Source organism: Indicator indicator, chromosome 2 (genome assembly GCF_027791375.1).
Source record: "Indicator indicator isolate 239-I01 chromosome 2, UM_Iind_1.1, whole genome shotgun sequence".
Lineage (NCBI taxonomy): Eukaryota > Metazoa > Chordata > Aves > Piciformes > Indicatoridae > Indicator > Indicator indicator.
In genome coordinates this window covers 13,187,669-13,206,505 of record NC_072011.1, presented here as the reverse complement: position 1 = coordinate 13,206,505, position 18,837 = coordinate 13,187,669, and the positions used below count along the sequence as shown (strand labels likewise).

At 39.2% G+C, this 18,837-nt stretch overlaps 1 protein-coding gene across 1 annotated transcript; it reads left to right on the top strand.

Moving 5' to 3' along the window:
- Positions 1–4,873: 4,873 nt before the first annotated feature.
- Positions 4,874–15,481, top strand: MTFR2 (mitochondrial fission regulator 2). Its single transcript, XM_054399180.1, has 8 exons — positions 4,874–4,936; positions 5,568–5,699; positions 6,081–6,185; positions 6,412–6,536; positions 8,316–8,533; positions 9,673–9,973; positions 13,720–13,906; positions 15,383–15,481. The coding sequence occupies exons 1-8, from the start codon at positions 4,874–4,876 to the stop codon at positions 15,479–15,481; spliced, it is 1,230 nt and encodes a 409-aa protein (XP_054255155.1).
- The last annotated feature ends 3,356 nt before the right edge of the window (positions 15,482–18,837 follow it).

Here is an 18,837-nt window from a genome sequence, read left to right as displayed (position 1 = left end):
GCTCTTGCACCATCCACACAACATTTTTAGTATGTTTGTTTGTTTTGGGTTTTTTTTGTTGTTAAATGAATGTAAGCATTTTACTTAAATTTTACTGTTGGAAAGTAGTTTAGAGGGATTGTTTTTGTTTTAAGCCTTTAGAAAAAAAATCTTGATATAGTAAACTATGTTAATGATCGTACAGGTAGAAGGTAAAATATTTGTAACAACTTTTAAGAAATTTTACTGTTTGTTATATGCAGCGTAATTCTGCTTTGTTCAAATATGGTCAAGTACAACTCTAAAAGTTTTGATTCTCCCCTATGTCTGTGTTTTATTCTGAAGTAAACTTGCAGCTCTGCACACCTGAAATCTTGGAGCAGCATTTTTTTATAAACTGATTACTACTACTGTGTTGGCTTTTTATAAGCACAGTTATCTAGTCATAGTGTAAGTACAAACAGTTGTGCAAAACACTGATTTATATGTTAGTTCATGAAAAACACATTTACATAGTGTTTCAGTGATAAACCTTGATTCTTATTCCACCCAAGAAATTTGTTTTTGAGAGTTAAATTGTCGCTCTTTAGTAGCCTAAGAAATACGTAGGTATATGAATACTGAAGCGAGTTTCAAGTGTATTATTTCCGTTCTGGAATGTAAGGTTTAGAAACCTATTTCCAAGTCACTGCTGTTGGTTAGAAACTTGTAAACAGATGTGAACACAGGTTCGCTCCCCCATCTCTGTAAGTGCAGAACTACTTTTAACTAGGTTAATTCCTATGGCTTGTGTCTAAAACAGAGAAGTCATGTATTATGGATACCTAGTGATTTGCTTAGTCGCTAAGAGATACTTCTTGTATCAAGGATAACTTGGTGCAGTTTTTAAGTTCTTGTAAACCTAGGGTTTAAACTTGCTGCAAAAAAAGTATGCTGTCCATAAAGTGGCATTTTCAGGGCTGCTACTACTGATAACTGTTTCAGTTTCCTGTTGATAGTTTGATCATCAACAGAACACTTTAGTTCAGAAATTGGTGGCAGTGTCAATCTAGCTTCTTTATTAGTGTGGGGGTTTTTTGTGCTTTGTTAAAACTGCCTCCTTATTTTCTTTTACGTGGACTTGCCTCTTCAGTTATGTAGTCTGGCAAGAGTAAGTAAGTTCTCTATCACATTTGCAGACTTAAATGAAAAGGGAGGGGAGGGTGTAGGGGGAGAAAGAAACCAAACTGGAAAAAAACAAAACAAAACCACTACAAAAAATCCCTGAAAAAGCAAGATATGTTACAACCTGAATCAGTAAAGATACTTCAGATGTACTAAGTGTTTTCTATTAAGTGTGAATTCTATTACAATGCCCTGGAAGTACCTTTCTTTAGTACTCCGCTTCATAGGACATATAAATTTGAAGTTAACCCAGTGGTAAAAGTCAGCAGGAGGTATGAGGAATGAGTCTTACTTTCTTTGACACTGATGTCTAAATAGTTTTACTTTCTAGTATTGTAGCCAACAGGCAGAAGTTAGTCTACAATTGTTTTGTTGTTTGGTTTCTTTTTAAAACAAAAACAACCCCACAAACTTGGTTTAGTAGTGGATACACTTTTAACCTACAGAATGTTAAGGATGGCAGTAACATACTTGAATTACCAGAACAAGGACTTTCTGATACAAGTCTATTTATGCTATAGATGCAGTAAATCTTGATGTTACATGGAGTTAAGTGTGGTTATTCTTAGTTTGCCACTTGGAATGGCATACTGCCTTAAAAAAAAAGGACAAAAAAGGAAAGCTTTGGTAGAAGTGTTTGTAATAAATACATATATAATACATACGTAAAAGCCCTTTTACTGACTTTACTGTTAGGGAGTAGTTAACCATCTGCCCTATCCAAATTAAACTCTGGAAGGCAGAAAGATGTAGTAGTCACTAATCCTAACTGTAGTTGAAGAAACTGTGTTTTGAATTCACTAGTTTACCAGCATTTGTGTAGAGAAGGAAATAGGAGTAATACTTGTACTCCAGTAGCAGGTACTAGAGGTTCATTCCTGCCCTATGGGTATTTAGGGAAACTATACCATTGTTGAAAGATCTGCATTTTTTGGTAGTTGTTTGAAATGCAAAACTGATTATTCCTTGGACTTATTAGCAAAACTCACACAGACTGTGTGTGAATTAGAATAAGGAACAAAACAAACTTGGCAGCAGTGCTAAAGTCTGTCCTAATGAGGCAAAATTTAACATCAGTTTGAAACTAACAAATAGGACCTACATATACTGGAACTATCGTAACCTTAAAACAGATAATGTGTATTATCTTGGTCAGGTTGAAAGTGTATTGTTGTGATCAATGTGTCATAAGGCAAGATAGATTTGCCTCATCATGCAGGAACTAAGTTTTCTGCTTCAGTTGAATAACCAAGGAAATGAGAGATTGCTTTGATAATGGCATTTGATCTTACAGATTTATCTATAAGCTAGATCATAAGTGTGGGTTGTTTTTTTTTTTGTTATCCTTAATTTCAGTGCAGTTTATTAAAAATGTCATTTGATTATGGAACATGTGGTGACAGCCATAAATTACCTTAGTTCAAGCAGGTTTTTAAAAGTAATCTGGTTGAACATGCAAGTTGCAGTCTATCAGAGATCTGTAAGAAACAAAGTAAGTGGGAGTTGATTTTTTATTTATTTTTTTTTAAATACCAAACTATTGCTTCAGCATTTACTAGTCCTTTGAACATCAATAGTGAATTTTTCTGTTGTGGTAAGACAAAACATGTTTGAGTTTTTCATTTGGTACTACTGAAGTAGTTGTTATGACTGTTGTGAATGGAAGTTCAATACATTTTGTGCTTCTCTCAAATTGGAAGGTGAAGACTGTCATTGATGGATCCTCAGGGAAAAAAAATTCAAGCATTCTACTGGTATAAAATGTCTAACCTTTATCTAACCTTTAAATGTCCTGCCTTTGAGTGCAGGAGTTCAGTCTGACTCATTGACTTCAGCAATGGAGCAGTTTCTGAGTCTGCTTCATCTCTGCATGGTGTGCATATGAAGTTTGAGGTTATCCCTGCAGTTCAAACAAAGGCAGACATCCATTTCACCAGGCACCAAACCCCCCAGAATCCAATAGCCATGTTCTTAGTCAACACTCCATGCACTCATCCAGTTTCTTGGTTTGGAATGAAGTCTCACATCCTCTTACTTCCCAAGAACAATCACTGGCATTACTGCAATGGGTGGGCAGCTACATGGGATTAACCCTTTCCTGCATTACTTCTGTTGTGCTGGTCTTTCAAAAGAAGAGTTGTTACCCAGCTGCAGCATTAAATTTTAAGCCCCATACCACTTCATAATTCCTTAAAGATGGTCTTTCAGAAAATCCTTTTGTTAAGGAGATCCTGCAGGTCTCATCTGTGCTGTTCAGAGTTGCACTTGCTGATTTGAAGGATCTCTGTAGGAGTTCCCAGCTGGCAACTGTGATTCTAAAGCAGCCTTTTATTGGTGGTGGTGCAGTCAATCTGAACTGCCTTTTTGCTGCTGACACCGTGCCTCTTAGCTGTGTTGGGGAATCATGTGTTCCCATCCAATTGTGCTGACATGCCCCCTTCCTTAGTAAGTTGGTTTTGGGGGGGTGAGTGAGAAGTACATTTTTTTTTTTTTTTTTTTTAAGAAATCGATTAAAACTTCTTACCCTTCCTCTGCTCAGGTTTAAACCCTCCTAAGCCCCTGAAACAGATTTGTGCTGTTATTACAGTTTGTGTCGCCAGTGCTATTCCTTCTTTGTGTTTGCTCTTAAAACAGGAATGATCATGACAAGTTAGGGATTGTAGGGAAGGGCGGTAACAAATACATTGCAACTATGTTGCAACTAGAGAATTTTGTTTAGGAACTGTTGCTGAGACACACCTGTAAGGGCGAATAAAGAAAATGTCTAATAATAAAGCTTTCAAGAAATTTAAGATAAATTTTTAAATTAGCGTTGCCAGACATTGAAAGAAGTTGTAGGTACGAGCAAAACCCACTAATTCTATAGCTTGAGGAAGAAGATCTCCACGTTTCTTCTCTCAGTAGCAGTCTTCTGTTACACTCCTGGCTTTCTTGAGGCTTCCAACATTCTGCAAAACAGCAGAAATCATGACAAGCAAGAGAGAAGAGCAAGTACAGCATCCACAGCTACATGGGGGAGCTCAGTGGGGTCAGATGCTGTCAGGCAGTTAGTGTTTTGACTGTTTTATGTATGGAAACTGCAGCTATCTTGGCTTTTAGTTCTCTGAATGAAAGCATCTCATCTCGGTTTAACAACTTTGAGTACAATCACATCTTCTTGCCCTAAGGTTTCTTCAGGTGGAGGTTACATTTTCTCAAGAATACAACAACTTCTAGCATTCTGACATGCGAACTGGCCTGGGTGCTACACCCACCCCCTCCTCACCCAGCACATCTCTACAGCAGTCACTGGAACCCGCTGCCCGGTGCTGGCTGTCAGCCCGGGCAGACACCGGTCAAGGCCGCCTGCGGGAAGCGGCGTGCAGCGGTTGGCTTCGTGGCGGCTTTCAAACGCCCTCCCCCTCCCGACACCCCCCGCGAGCTCAGCCCCCGCCACGTCCCCTTATTGGCTCTGCCCTGAGCACTGTCTGCTTCTTATTGGTGTGATTTGTTGTCTGCCTAGTCCCTGCTCCTGATTGGTGCAGCCGAGCCTCTTAGCTGGGCTGTGGGGCTCTGCTGTATCCCTCGGCGGTAGCCTGAGGCGGGTGTTTGGGGCAAGGGGTAAGAGGGTGCGGCCTCTCCTTGCTCGCTGGCGGCCGAGGCTGCTCCTGGTGAGGTGGGAGTGCCGCGAAGATCTGTCTGCTTGTGGCGGAGCGGCGACCTCTGTTGCCTTGCAGCGGGTGCGGCGGTCATGGTGCTGCTGCTGAATCTTCTCCGGAGGGTGCTGGAGTACTTCGGCTGGCCGCCCGACCAGGTAAGAGTCCAAGGTGGAAGGAAGGGGTGGCTGTGTCTTACCGCGAGGCGCGTGCAGACCTGCTAGTGCGGGGCCGGGGCGGCTGGTCTGCATGGCTGCGGAGAGGAAGGGCTGTTTCCTCGGAGCCGCCACCTGCTTTGCTTCTAGCGTGCTGCTGGGTTTGCCGGTGTGGGAGAGCATAGCTCGTACGGTCAGACACGCTGCCCTGGCGTGGAACTATATGGGTTCGCTGTTTTGATACGGCCATTCAAAAGTTCTTTTTTTTTTTCTGGACAGGGAAAAAGAAAATCAGTGATTTACCCTGTTAAGCCTTTGCTGTTTTAAATAAAAGGCTGTATAGCGGTTCCCAAGAAGCAGTTATTCCAGGTTTTCAGACACCTGGGAAAGCTATTGTCTGGGAAACCGAAAAGGTTCACGCAGCGTCGGGGCCTGTGGTTACAGGAGCAGTTTAGGAGCAGCTCTTTAGCGGGTGGGTGTCAATAGTCAGGCAATGCTGCATCTTGTAGTTCTGAGGAGATTCATAGTTTATGTGGAATTGCTGAAGGCCTTGTAGGAGTACTAGTCTGACAGAACTATCCTGCCATATTTTCTGGTTTTGTGTCGGGAGTAATTGCTTGCGTTTTTTTGACAGGCCATATTTTTGGAAACCCACATACTCAGCAGCAGTATCAGTCGTACAATCAGAACATGCCTTCCTTCAGCAGCCTCATCAAGAAGGCATCTCCAGCGGTTATATGCAGTTGTAAGAAAGTATCAGGTCAAGGTACGTTAAAATTATTTGGCTTCTTTACTAATTTTTTTCCCCCCAAGACTGATATAAATGCGTGTGGATATTCAGGTACACACTTTTGTCAGTATCTCTGAATATTACTGGCTGTGTGATGTAGCTGCTACATTCTTTGTTGGCATTCGTGCCACTCCAAAATATGCTGAGTACAGGCCATGTGTTGGCAGTGTTTTGAAAACAGTCTGTAAATACTGGCATATTCCTCTGTGGACTTTCAGCTAGAGAAGGGCGTTACAAAGTTAGGTTAACATTGTTGTCTTACATTGGGTTGCATATAGCATTGAATTATTAAATAACTTTGTAAGAAGGGGGGACTTTGATTTTGTTTCTCAGATTAAAAGTTATTCTGAGTTTTAGGTCATAGCTGTTTGCCAGAAAAAGGAATATGGATCTACTCGAAGTGTTGTCCGTAGACTTGGGACAATTCTTTCCTTGGAGCCCTACCCAAGACCTTATTTTCAAGTAGGTGATTTGTTGTTATACATATGCTTGAACTATTTAAGTTTTCAAGTTTATTAACATAGTGATAGCTTTCCTGTTCTTAGCTTGTGTACCTCTTGTGTTGCACCACTTATGCTCGCTGTTTTCAATTTGAATTACAGTGCTATTTGAAGTTGCTTCAGCAAAAGAATCAATTTCTAGTATGTGCTAAATCTGTTTTCTGTTCATACTTTTTGTTTGGTTTTAGTTTGTTCAAGACTCAAGTCCATTGTGTAATGGTGAGCAAAGCACAGCTCCAACTCCTGTAGCTCCATCACTTGCTGATGTCCTGTGGGTAGCAAATGATGCAGGAGAAGCATTTACTAGACTTAGGTAAGTAAAAACAGAATATGTGCATAGAAAGAAATAATAAAAGTAACTTATATCACTCTTATTTGTAGTGTGTGCTTTTATCCCTTGATGTTGGTTTTGGTTTTGTGGGGTTTTTCTTGTTTGGGTGTTGTTGTTTTGGGATTTTTTTTTTTTTTGGGGGGGGGGAGTGGTGGTGTTTTTTTGTTTGTTTGTTTTGTTCTTTTTGTTCCTTTTCTTTTCTATTTTTTTTTTTCCTAGCCCTGTCAGGGTTCCAGCTAAACCAACTCTTCCAGCTCTGGAAAATTTCGGGGTTTTTAGGGAGGCAGTTCCTGCTTACCTGGAAACTTTTACTCTGTAAAAGGTTCTTGCCTGAAATATTTCTGAAACTGCATCCTCTTTTTTTTCTATGCCTAATAGAAGGTCAGAAGCATTACTGATGTTTTAATTTGTTTTTGCTTACAGACTGTTTAAGGAAAACTTGAATATTGCAATATGCAATAAGATTATTCTTATCAGTTTATAGGTGTTTTGTTAAACGTTATAAAGGGGAGAACAAGAAAAAAATTGAAGTTTCTCCTTTTGTCATTGATTACTACAGTGTTATGTGTTGATGGTTGCTTTTATGGAAAGAAAATCACAATTATTTATTTTAAAAATTACCTTGAATGTAGATTTTATCATTTTTGTTAGCTTTTACAGAGTGCAAAAAGGAAATGCTTTTACAGTTATAAAATATTACAAGTCCTGTGAAATGACAAATTATCCAGAAATGCACAGACACATAGTATAGAAGTCCTATTTAGGACTTTGTCCCCCCACTAGATAAGAACTAGGAATTTAGCTTACTGTTTCTCTAAAGGATCTATTCACAATTAGAAGGTGAGTGAGTCAGAACCAAGATTAAAATTTGAACACTTTATTTGTACTTTATCTGTGCTGGACAATGTAGTTCTTCATATTGGCATATGTTTTTCTGTGGTCTTTGTGCTGCTTGCAGGTAGTGAAACAGCAAGAAACTGATGATATAACACACTTTATTTGATAAGTTTTGGTAGAATTGTGTCTTATCTTGTGATTCCTTAGATGTTGCTGTTGAGTTATAGAAGGCTTTTTTGCAGCAGCTGTAGAATAGTGCAAGAGCAAGAACGTTCTTAAGAAAAACTGTGGCCTGTTTTGTCTTGCTTCTGCTGTTCTTTAGTGAGTCTGATTCACAGACCCATGAAAGTTCATTTTTTTTGTTGTTTTAATTCTTTATTCCTTCTCTCCTGGCTCTGTGGGATGTTTTTTAAGAACAAGTATTGTAATAAATACCAACATCTTCTGAGCCTGTGTGAAGAGCAAGATTTTTTGCAAATCAGAAAGCAATGCTGCAGGTCTGATTTGAAGTTGCAGAATCATTAAGGGAAACAGTCTGGTTTTGTTTCAATCAAAACTTAGAGCATCTTGAGTAGGTAAAATCAATTTCTTTATTTCATTATTTGTTTGCACTCATTCTATATCTTAAGGTTATTTCTGCAGACTTGAAACAATTTTTAAAATTAATCATGAGACTTGTAGCACAATGATCTGTCTCTGAATAAATTACTAGACTATGTTTTGTGATGGGTTTTCAAGAGTCTGATTTGTACTTGAGCAAAGGGAGACTTAAAATTAAGGTTCTAATAGCTAAAACTCTACAATTTTCTTAAATAGTTTGCAAATCTGAGTCTTGCTGAATGACAACTTGCCTGAGCAGACAGTCATTTTTCAGTTTTCCATTGTTGGATTAGCCTTTTGAAACTGTCTTTTGGTGCTCTCTAGGACTGAATTACAGAGAAAAGACAAAAATGCAGCATATCATTACCAACTTCCATCTGTGGATTCAATACAAAGTGTTCCAGAAAACAGTGCACAAAAAGACAATCGTGTTAATCAAGCAGCACTCCAGAAAATTTCTGCGCTTGAGGATGAGCTAACCTTTCTTCGTGCTCAGATTGCTGCCATTGTTTCAGCACAGACATTGGGAAGCATTCCATCACGTAAGCCCTTCTTGTTTGAAGAAAACAAATTTTTGTTTCCTTTTTAATGTTTTAAAAATTTTATTTTCATTATTTCTTATTAGAATTCCTTTTTATAACCTGCTGTGTCTGATGTTGATAGAGAATCACAGAACGTTAGGGGTTGGGTGGGACCTCTAGAGATTGTCTAATCCAACCATCTACATGTACAGAACATAGCATTTTGTTTCTTTGTTTCCTTTTTTTTTTTTTTTATTTGCCAATGCTCCTTGCCCTTCCTCCTTTCTTTTTTTTTTTTTTTTAATTCTCTTTACCAATGCAGTTGATCTTAGCTGAACTTTATACTCATTTCCATGTTTTGGAATGAGTAGCACCCTTTCCATGTTCTGAACGAGTGGCAGCACTATCCATAGGCTGCTAATTACTGTTACAGACTATTAACTATCCTTTTTGGGTTTTGTACTGTTTCTGACAAGTTATACAAAATATAATGCAGAATAGAAAAAGTATTCTAAGTCTGTCAGGTTCAGGTTTTACAAAAGCAAATGCTGCATATAGATGCATTGCTACAGTATCAAAGATAGAAGTTCATACTGAAGATCTTGTGACTTTTTTTCCCCTCTCTTTATGACTTTTGAGGTTTTGATTGTCTTATTTTCAGGCTAACCTCACTGTGATAGTTGAGATATTTGGACTTGCATGAGGTAGCTACCTTTGAGTGCTGTTGTGAAGCATCCCTGTGATTCAGATAGATGTTTTGTTGGCTCTTCTTTTATCTCTTCTGCACTGCCTCAGTACTGTAGTCTGTATTTCATGTTTTGTAGTTATCTTTACTTTTGTGTGATTTATTGTAACCTTCAGACTATTAAGAATAAACTGTGTAGTCACAGGCAGCTTTGCTGTTGGATTTATCTAGTGCTTAGGTAGAAAACAGAGAAAAAATTGGTGCAGCAGAAGGCTCCTCAAATTCATTATTTCATGTGTTCAAATTCTGTGGCTTTGAAATAAAAAGGTTCTTTATTTTAAACAGAGTTCTGTTGTATAATGTGAGGTGTGTACAGAAGTCCTTTAAAGGGGATATCTTGACTGAAAACTGAGTTCATCCTAGATGTAACTTACTAAAAATAATGTCACTATTTTTCTTTTATAACTACATCCAGAAGCCTTTCAAGCATGCAGCACTCCAAATGGATATTACTCAGTGCCAGCCATGACCTCTACGCCGCTGTCCGTCTCTCACAATCACTTTGCAATTCCCTCACCTCCTTCGCTTCCTTCTTGTGTACCATCTGGTGTGGATGCCAGTAATTCAGTGACTGAACTCGTACAACAACGTCGTGCTGCAAGAAACCAGGGGTCATCTGCGGCCGATGGCGCTGATCACCAGGGGACAAAGAACGTTCCTAGAATGATGGACGTTCTGAAGGACCTAAGCAAAGTTCAGCTGCGAGCTGTTGAAAGGTAGGCAGAATTGAATGTGTGTCTGAGTAAGCTAAGGTGAGAAGCTTCACAGCACTTAAGTAGCATCAGAGAACACCAATGTGAAACATCATTCACTGAGCAGCTACTGCTTGACAAACTGAAGCTGGCGTCTTCTGAGTTCACAGCTTGGAATACTTGCAACATGACTTTTAGGTGCATTTAAAACATGCTGAATATCACAGCATTTAACAGCAGTCTGCTGCTTCAGTATAAAGATCTCAGGTTGGTGTGGGGAGGTGGGTGGATTGGTGTCTGGAGATCTACAAAGTTGTACACACGGTCAAGGGAAACGGAACTGAAGAAATAAACATCTTGGGTTCACTGTGAAAGGAGAAATCCATGGGGAAACACTGAGTACATTACCACTAGTTTACCAAAGTATCTTGGTCCTGGCTTTGAATTATTAAAGAAAATACATGCTTTATCTTTTGCTGAAAGTATTGTAAATCTGTATTTCAGTAGTGCAGTTGGATGATAAATATTTCTAGTGGTCTGCTGTTCTGATGGTAAGCACAGCTCACACTGAAGCCTGCAGTACTTCTTCAGGTCAGTGTGTTTCCTGTGCTAGGTGTAATAGAGTTTGTAAGGTGTCTTTTTTGAACTTCACAAGTTGAAAAAGTAGGTAAGAACAAGTGAGTCTGTAATGAGTATTTTGAGCTGTTAATGTGGGAAGAATGTAGATTACTAAAACTTAATGTGTTCTTATTTCAGCATTTTCTTAACCTTGAGCTTTATTTCTGAAAATGACTAGCACAATTATCTGCATGTAACTGTAAAGCATGTCTTTAGAATCATAGAATTGTCTGGGTTGGAAGGGACCCGTGAAGGTCATCTAGTCCAAACCCTCTCTGCAGTCAGCAGGGGCATTCTCAACTAGATCAGGCTATCCAGAGCCCTTTGAGCCTCACTTTGAGTGTCTCCAGGGATGGGGCCCCAACCACACCTCCCTGGGCAACCTGTTCCGGTGTTCTACCACCTTTGTGGTAAAGAACCTGTTCCTAACATCCAATCTAAATCTGCTCTTCTCTAGTTTGAAGCCATTGCCCCTTGTCCTGTCACTGCAGGCCTTTGTAAACTTGTATGCCCCCTTCAGGTACTGGAAGGCTGCTATTAGGTCTCCCCAGAGCCTCCTCTTCTCCAGGCTGAACAACCCCAGCTCCCTCAGCCTGTCCTGTAGCAGAGGTGCTCCAACCCCCTGATCATTTTTGTGACCCTCTTCTGGACTCTCTCCATCAGGTCCATGTCCTTTCTGTATTGAAGGCTCCAGACCTGTACACAGTGCTCCAGGTGAAGTCTCACCAGAGCAGAGTAAAATGGCAGAATCACCTCTCTGGAGATGCTGGCAATGCATCTTTTTATGCAGCCCAGGATAGCCTTCTAGGCTAGAAGTGCACACTGTCTGTTCCTGTCCATCTTCTTGTCCATCAGCACTCCCCCAAGTCCTTTTGCACAGGGCTGCATTCTATCACCTCATCCCCCAGTCTATATTAATAGTAAGGATTGTTCTGGCCCAGGTGCAGAACCCTGCACTTGCTCTTATTGAACCTCATGAGGTTCACCTGGGCCCACCTCTCCAGCTTGTCCAGGTCCTTCTGGATGACATTCTGTCCCTCTGGCATATCGACAGCACCACTCAGCTTGGTGTCATCTGAAAACTTGCTGCTGGTGCACTCAATCCTACTGTCTATATCCTTGATAAAAATATTAAACAGCACAGGTGCCAGTACAGACCCCTCAGGGACACCACTTGTCACTGCTCTCCATCTGGACTTCAAGCCATTGAGCACTACTCTGTAGATGTGACGATCCAGCCAATTCCTTATCCACAGAACAGTCCATCAAATCCATATCTCTCCAATTTGGCAAGCAGGATGTTGTGAGGGACTATATCAAAGACCTTGTAGAAGTTCAAATAGATCACATCCATAGGTCATCCCTTATCTACTGACGTAGTCACTTTATTGTAGAAAGCCGCTAGGTTGGTCATGCAGGATTTGCCCCTAGTAAAGCCATGCTTGAATCACCTCCCTGTCTTCCATGTTACACTTCTGATGACATTTTTAGAGTCAGTAAAGCAAATATAAAACATGCTTGGGTAAACTTGAATGTTTCCTTACCTGTGGGGGTTGTTTTTTGTGGGGTTTTTTTGTGCCTTTTTTTTTTTCCCCCATATAATTCCATGTACAGGGAGTGAAGTAAGTGTTCAGTTTGACAGTGTTAAACATAATGTTGAGCTGAGGGCATAGTTAGTAGGAAGTGGTAGGTTTGCATCTGAAGTGCTTTCTGGTTTTAGACATCTTCCTCTATTCTGAGGGCAGAACTTAACAGAATAATTAATTTATGTTGTTGGAGGGTGTAATGGTGATCAAAAGCACTATAATCTCTAAAGCAGCAGTCTGACAGTTTAATGTGTGCACTATAAAGGGGAGACTTCTGTTCTCAGGTGCTGAGAACCTGAAGATCAGTTTCTACCCCTTGAGTACCAGCTTACACATTGGCCAAGTGCTCTTAAGATCTTAATTTTACAGGAAGGATGAAGTCAATCAGATTTCATGTTAAACAACATGTACTGTAGCTGCCAGACTTTAAACTCGTTGCTGTCAGTTCAGTGTGCATTAATAGGTATGGCTGATTGGCCTGGAGGTAATGCTTCACTAGTAGATGTCTTGAATATCTCTAGGTATTTGTTTTTTAATTTAAAAACAATTTTTTTTTTTATTCAGATATCTCAATGGTTACAAAATCTTACTTATGGTTTATTTTCTTGGGCTAGTTACTAGCTTTTCACAGATTCTCCTATCGCATTGGGTTGGAAGATCATCTTGTCCAAGCCCCCTGCAGTTAGCAGGAACACCTCCAACTAGATCAGGCTGCCCAGGGCCACACCAAGTCTTTCATATTTCTGTTAGGTTTTGTGGTGCAGGTGTTGTTTTGGTGTTATATGTTTTTGGTATCTTTGGATTTTGAATTTGGTAAAATAGTTCTGCCAAATTAAAGTACCCAGTTTTTTACTTTTTGACTATAAAATCATGTTCAGATGCTCAGGTGCTCACTTGGAGCGAAAAACTCTTTGAAGACTTTGTTCCAAATCTGATGATAATTTTTTATATAGATAAACCACTCAACTCAAGACGTACTTTATAAACAGGGCTTTATGATCACCTGTTTGTGTGTTTGACTTAAAGTGATTCTTTTATTTAGCAATAATTGCTCTGAGGAATTTTGTAAGTTTGCTCTTTCTTGTGAGAGCATAGGAAAGCATACTGTTCCAAAATTAAAATTGAGTTTAAATCAAGTTATGTTTACAATGGTTATGAAATATGTTAGCAGGAGTTTCCTACTAATGTAACTTACATATACTATATATATTGAGTTACTAATGTAAGTCAATATAACTTATGAACGAGGCCTGCTAAGAAAGGTTTTGTTTCCTCATTATTTATTTGCCTTACTTTAATAATTTCTATTGATTTACTTCTGATTTTTCTTTGTGGAACAGCATGGAGTTGTACTTCAAAACTAAAAGTCTGATTGAGTTGCTGTGTGTACTTGCATTGTTCCTATTCAGGTAACTGCTGATAAAAAATAACATTAGCACCATTATTTGTGTAATTGGGGATTTATGGGGGTGTGTGGTGTGTGTGTATATATATAAGTTTTATCTCTGGATTTTGGATCGTTCAGCATGAGATGAGCAGGAGATACTTATTTTCTTTCTTTTGTAGGTCACCTGGAGGTACTCCTATTTCTAAACCCAAAAAGAGGCAAAGTTCAGAGTGGGATCCAGTTACTCTCCTAACTCATGCACTAAAGCAGAAATTTGCACATAAAAATGATGATGAAGATGACTCCACGGACAAAGAAAATCAATCTTTCGATAGCTCCCCCTTTTCTAGTCCAGAGATCCCAGTGGTATGCTTTTATATAAGAATGCATTTTCCTATTTTTGTAGTGACTGCTGCTTTCATGGATAATTACAGGGTTTTTAAAGAGTCTACAATTTACCTATAACGTTTTTAAGCCATCAGCTGAGATAGTTGCTTTTTTCAAGTATAATCAAGGCGGACAATCTCAAAGATTAATTATTTTGGGTAGATTTAGACTGGTAAACACACTTCTAGATGTGCCAAGAGGAAAAATGTAGAAGACCGACTTAAAATTCAGCTCATAGTTCATTAAACTGTAGACATATATTTGGTGATAACTGGCAGGTAGCCATGCATAGAAACTGTTTGGGTAGTAATAGTGGTTACTTAATAACTAATTTTACAAAAAAAAGATGCTAGGAAGGTCTGGCTAGCACGTGCTACGTCTTCAGAAGTTAAAACACTAGCTGTAATGTTTCTCTTTGAGGTAGCATCATTTCCACACAGTTTGCATCTTTATCCAGAATGAGATGTGATTCTGAACGCTGCTGCAAAGCCTATGAAAAATACAGTTTTTGCTATGAACAAGAGAAGTTCAATAGACAGTCATTGGACTCAGGTAATTCTGAAGCACTGGTTAACAGAGAGCTACCTGTGGAAGCCACCTCAACTTACCCAGGCCAACACTTACCCACTGTTGGTTATTTGTTAGAGACTTCCATGAACCTTGGAAGAGCTTAGATGAGATGGACAGAAATAGGTGGCAGTAATTGAAACAGTCTCTCTCTGCTTAGAAATTCTATCTTTACATTTTAAGAGTGAGAGGGAAATAACAATGTAGACATCCTTTGAAGGCTGCTGCTTATATGCCTGGCTAGCTGCTTGGCTGAAAACTTAAGGAAAACTAAGATGTGTGTTTCTAGCTATCATGATTTATTTATTTACTTTTAATTTCAACTGCCACAAGGACTTTGCAAGCAAAATGTATCATGTGTTTTACAGACTGTAGTAAGTCAACCGCTCAGGTGCAGTCTTAATAAATCTCTCTGACTTTTTTGGGTAGTTTTTCACCTAAAGGAAAAAAATAGCAATTTCTTAAAAATAGCTACGCTTGTGTTTTGGGTGCTGCAGACCATCATGTTGCATAACTTAACATACCTGATTCTAGATGGGAAGATCAAAGTTAGGTCCTGGAACATCTTGTTTCTGGAATAGCTCCCGGTCCAGGATCTAAATGCTGAATTATAAAGTCCTGGAAGAGAGACTGCTTAGGGCCAGCATATTCAGGTGTCAATACAGAAAAATGGGATTTTTCTGGTTAAAGCAGGGTAGTCTCATGAGCTTGTAATCAAGCCTCTTAATTGTTTACTGTAGAGGTTTTGAAGAATAAATGTACTTAAATTGTACATGTACATGATTTTATTCTTCCTACACTGATAAGTGCAGCAACACTTCATTGTAAATATCTACTCCTTCAGTTGTCTTGGGTATAAGTTTGTTTAACGCTTTCCCTGCTCCCCAGGTTGGACGTTGCAGTCTGAAGTCAAATGCAAAATTTAGCCATATAAGAAGTGATGAAGTTAAACAGATACCAGCATGGAAAGTGAGAGCTCATATTTAACTCATGGAGACATCTAAGGAAACTTCATTGTGTGTACAGGTGGTGGGTCCACTTGGAAACTGCTGCAAGGAGCTATAATGTGCTCTAGAATATCTCTTCTATGCTGTTGATGTGTGGGTGTTGTAGGGTTTGTAAAATGGACTCTTCCCTCTTAGTTTCCCAACAGCCAAACTTGTGGATTTGGTGCTTTTATGAGATGCATGGGACCGAAAGAAGGCTTTTTACTGGTCTGGAGTGTAGTGTTTGAAACCTGGGAAATGCAGGAAAGAAGTGTGAGTGAAAGCTGCCACACCAACAGATGCTTTTTCTGAGGTGTGGGATCTGTTTGTACTCCACTGTAAATAAGGATAAGTGGTAAACATTTTGTTAGTGTGTTATATTGTAACAACTCACTGTATATAGTGGCAGCTAATACTGTTGTATTAGAATGGTATAGTTGCATCAGTTTGCTTTGCTGTTTGCTGATGCAAATCCATATTCCACTTGCAAGCAGTATTCTAATTTATTTTGGGTCAGTAGATGAACTTTTGTATTTGTGAAACTTTGTGCTGTAATTGAACTGTAGGCCATCAAATGCCTATTATAATACGGGGGAGTTGAAGTCTTAGGTTTAAAAAGGCCTTGTAGAGAGATCTGTGAGCACATAATGTAAATTCCCTGCATAAATAAACATTCACTTACTCCTTGGCTTCTCCATGTGTAGTGTTTTGTTAACAAGAGTTTGTAAAATAAAATTTTCTTTGTATCATAGGTGTGTGTGGTATTGGGATTTTAAGTTGTGGACTTTTTTTGTGTCTGAATAACTGACCTTATTAGACAATTTAAAAAATAAATTAGAATCATAGAAGCAGTCAGGTTTGGAAGGAACCACAAGGACCATTTAGTTCCAGCCCTGTTGCCATGGGCAGGGACACCTCCCACTAGATCAGGCTGGCCAGAGCCTCATCCAGCCGGGCCTTAAACACCTCCAGGGATGGGGCCTCAACCACATCCCTGGACAACCCATTCCAGGCTCTCACCACTCTCATGGTAAAGAACTTCCTCACATCCCATCTGAATCTCCCCACTTCCAGCTTTGCTCCATTCCCCCTACTCCTATCACTACCTGATATCCTAAAAAGTCCCTCCCCAGCTTTCTTGTAGGCCCGCTTCAGATACTGGAAGGCCACAAGAAGGTCACCTCGGAGCCTTCTCTTCTCCAGACTGAATAGCCCCAACTCTTTCAGTCTGTCCTCATAGGAGAGGTGCTCCAGCCCTCTGATCATCCTTCTCGGGACCCATTCCAGCATGTCCATATCCCTCTTGTAATAGGGGCTCCAGAACTGGACGCAGTACTCCAGGTGCATTATCTAACGTTACTTTAAATAGAGATTATCTTTTTCCTGACACAGTACTTGGATTCTCTTATTTACAAGTCTGTTATGATCCACTGCTTATAATAGCTGTCTTCACTTAATCTCTTGTCTAATGATCCTGGTGTATAAATCCAAAATCCCATCAGTTGGACTGTTGAATAAGTCCCTTGTATATCCTATGTATCTTTGATTTCTCTGCTTCCTTGAGAGCAGACTGGCAGCTGGATTCCCTCATACTGCTGAGTCTTATTTGTACAGGTGTTAGATGAGAGAGATAGAAATAGGTGGTAGTCATTTAAACGGTGTCTGTCTGCTTACCAATTCTATCATTAGTGTCCAAATCTTATACTTCTGGTTTAATGTTAAATGTTATCTTTTGACTAAAACTGGAGGCTAAGTGACTTGTTATTTTATTCTTACAAAATTATGTCTTCCAGATTTATTTTTTTCCCATGAATTTAGTAATTATGGAAGCATATCACCTTTTCCCATTCCTCTTTTGGTCTGTAACAGTTTGACGTTCTCTATCTTTCTATTTTCAAAACAAGCATTTGCTAGGTTCTTTGTCTAAGCTTGGCAGCTGCTGTGAACTCCATACAGAGTAGCCACCTTGGCCCTGTGCATAGTCATGTTACCCTCTTCTATCAAAGCTCCCCCCTGTCTTTGATGGTCTGGTCTCTGATATATCAGGGCAGTATCAGCTCAGTGTAATGAGAGAATGGAAAATTTGACCTTTGATAGGTACTTTCAGTCAATGGCATGATTTGATTTAGTAACTCTCAGTTTTAAGATGAAAGTGTACTCCTTATTACAATTTCTGTGAGAAAATGCAGGTTTTTTTCCTGAACAACATTGTTCTCAATATTAATATGAATTTATTTTTCCTCTTTCTCCGGTGTTCATCATACTTAACATGGTTGGCATTGAGAATCTACTGCTGTGTGAATAACCTGTCCTATGTATAGTGTCACAGGCATTTGTGAATAACTTGGTAATTCTGATTGATTTTTGTTTTAGGCATTGGCCTTATACAATCCCATTCCTTTTATGCATATAAGTACATTATATTGAAGAAAACCATGCATTTATTAGTAGCTTATTTTTAAAACCTCATTGAGAATAAGTTACTCAACATACAGAAGCAGCTACCTGCAGCTGGGACGTTTTGGTGTTCACCTACAGTTTTTTAAGAGAACTGGTGTAAACAACACTTCCTTTAGGAATTTGATGTGACCTTGAAAGCTTTCTGCTTCTCTTAAAGTTTTAATGACAAGCCTCTAGATTTGAAAACTGTCAGTGGCCAAAACTGTGTAAAACCAAGCAGGTTTTTACATCTATGTGTTTGTTTTACTATGCTTTATATTCTTTAGTTTTCAGCGCTAGTGCCTGCCATCTTACAAATTTCTACTTGTGTTCTGGACCACAGGCCATTCCTTTCCTTTTTGTCTCTTTTTTTTGGGATAATTATTGCGAGATACAGAGAAACTTCTTTGACATGTAAGTCTAGGGACTAATGACCAAATTCTTTCAAAGTACCTGTAATGTAAACTTTTGTATTGACTTTGTAGTCTTTAAGATAGTTTTAAAGGCTGGGTGGTTAAAAGATGTACAAGGCAGCTAATAACTGTTAGGGCACTAACTCCTGCTAAAATGCTTGGTTCTGTGATTTTGTTCGAGGTTTTAAGATAGAGTTGATTTGTCTCTGGGAGTGTTTTGAAAGGATATACTGTCCTTTCCTAGTTTCATTTTACAGCTCATACCTTTGGGGTTTTTTTTCCCCCCCTTCCAAAATGCCTTTAAAAATCTTTGTGGATAAAATCTACAGACAGTGGTTATGTGCTTTTTATTTGGTTATATCTTTTCCTGATTCGGGTAATTTTGTATAATAGTGAAGCTAGTGCAGCATTTCTTCAATAGATGTACTAATTATTTTTTTTTCTCTTGCCTCACTGCTCTTATGATGCTGCATATGTTTTGTACAGCATATATATTGCAGTTCAG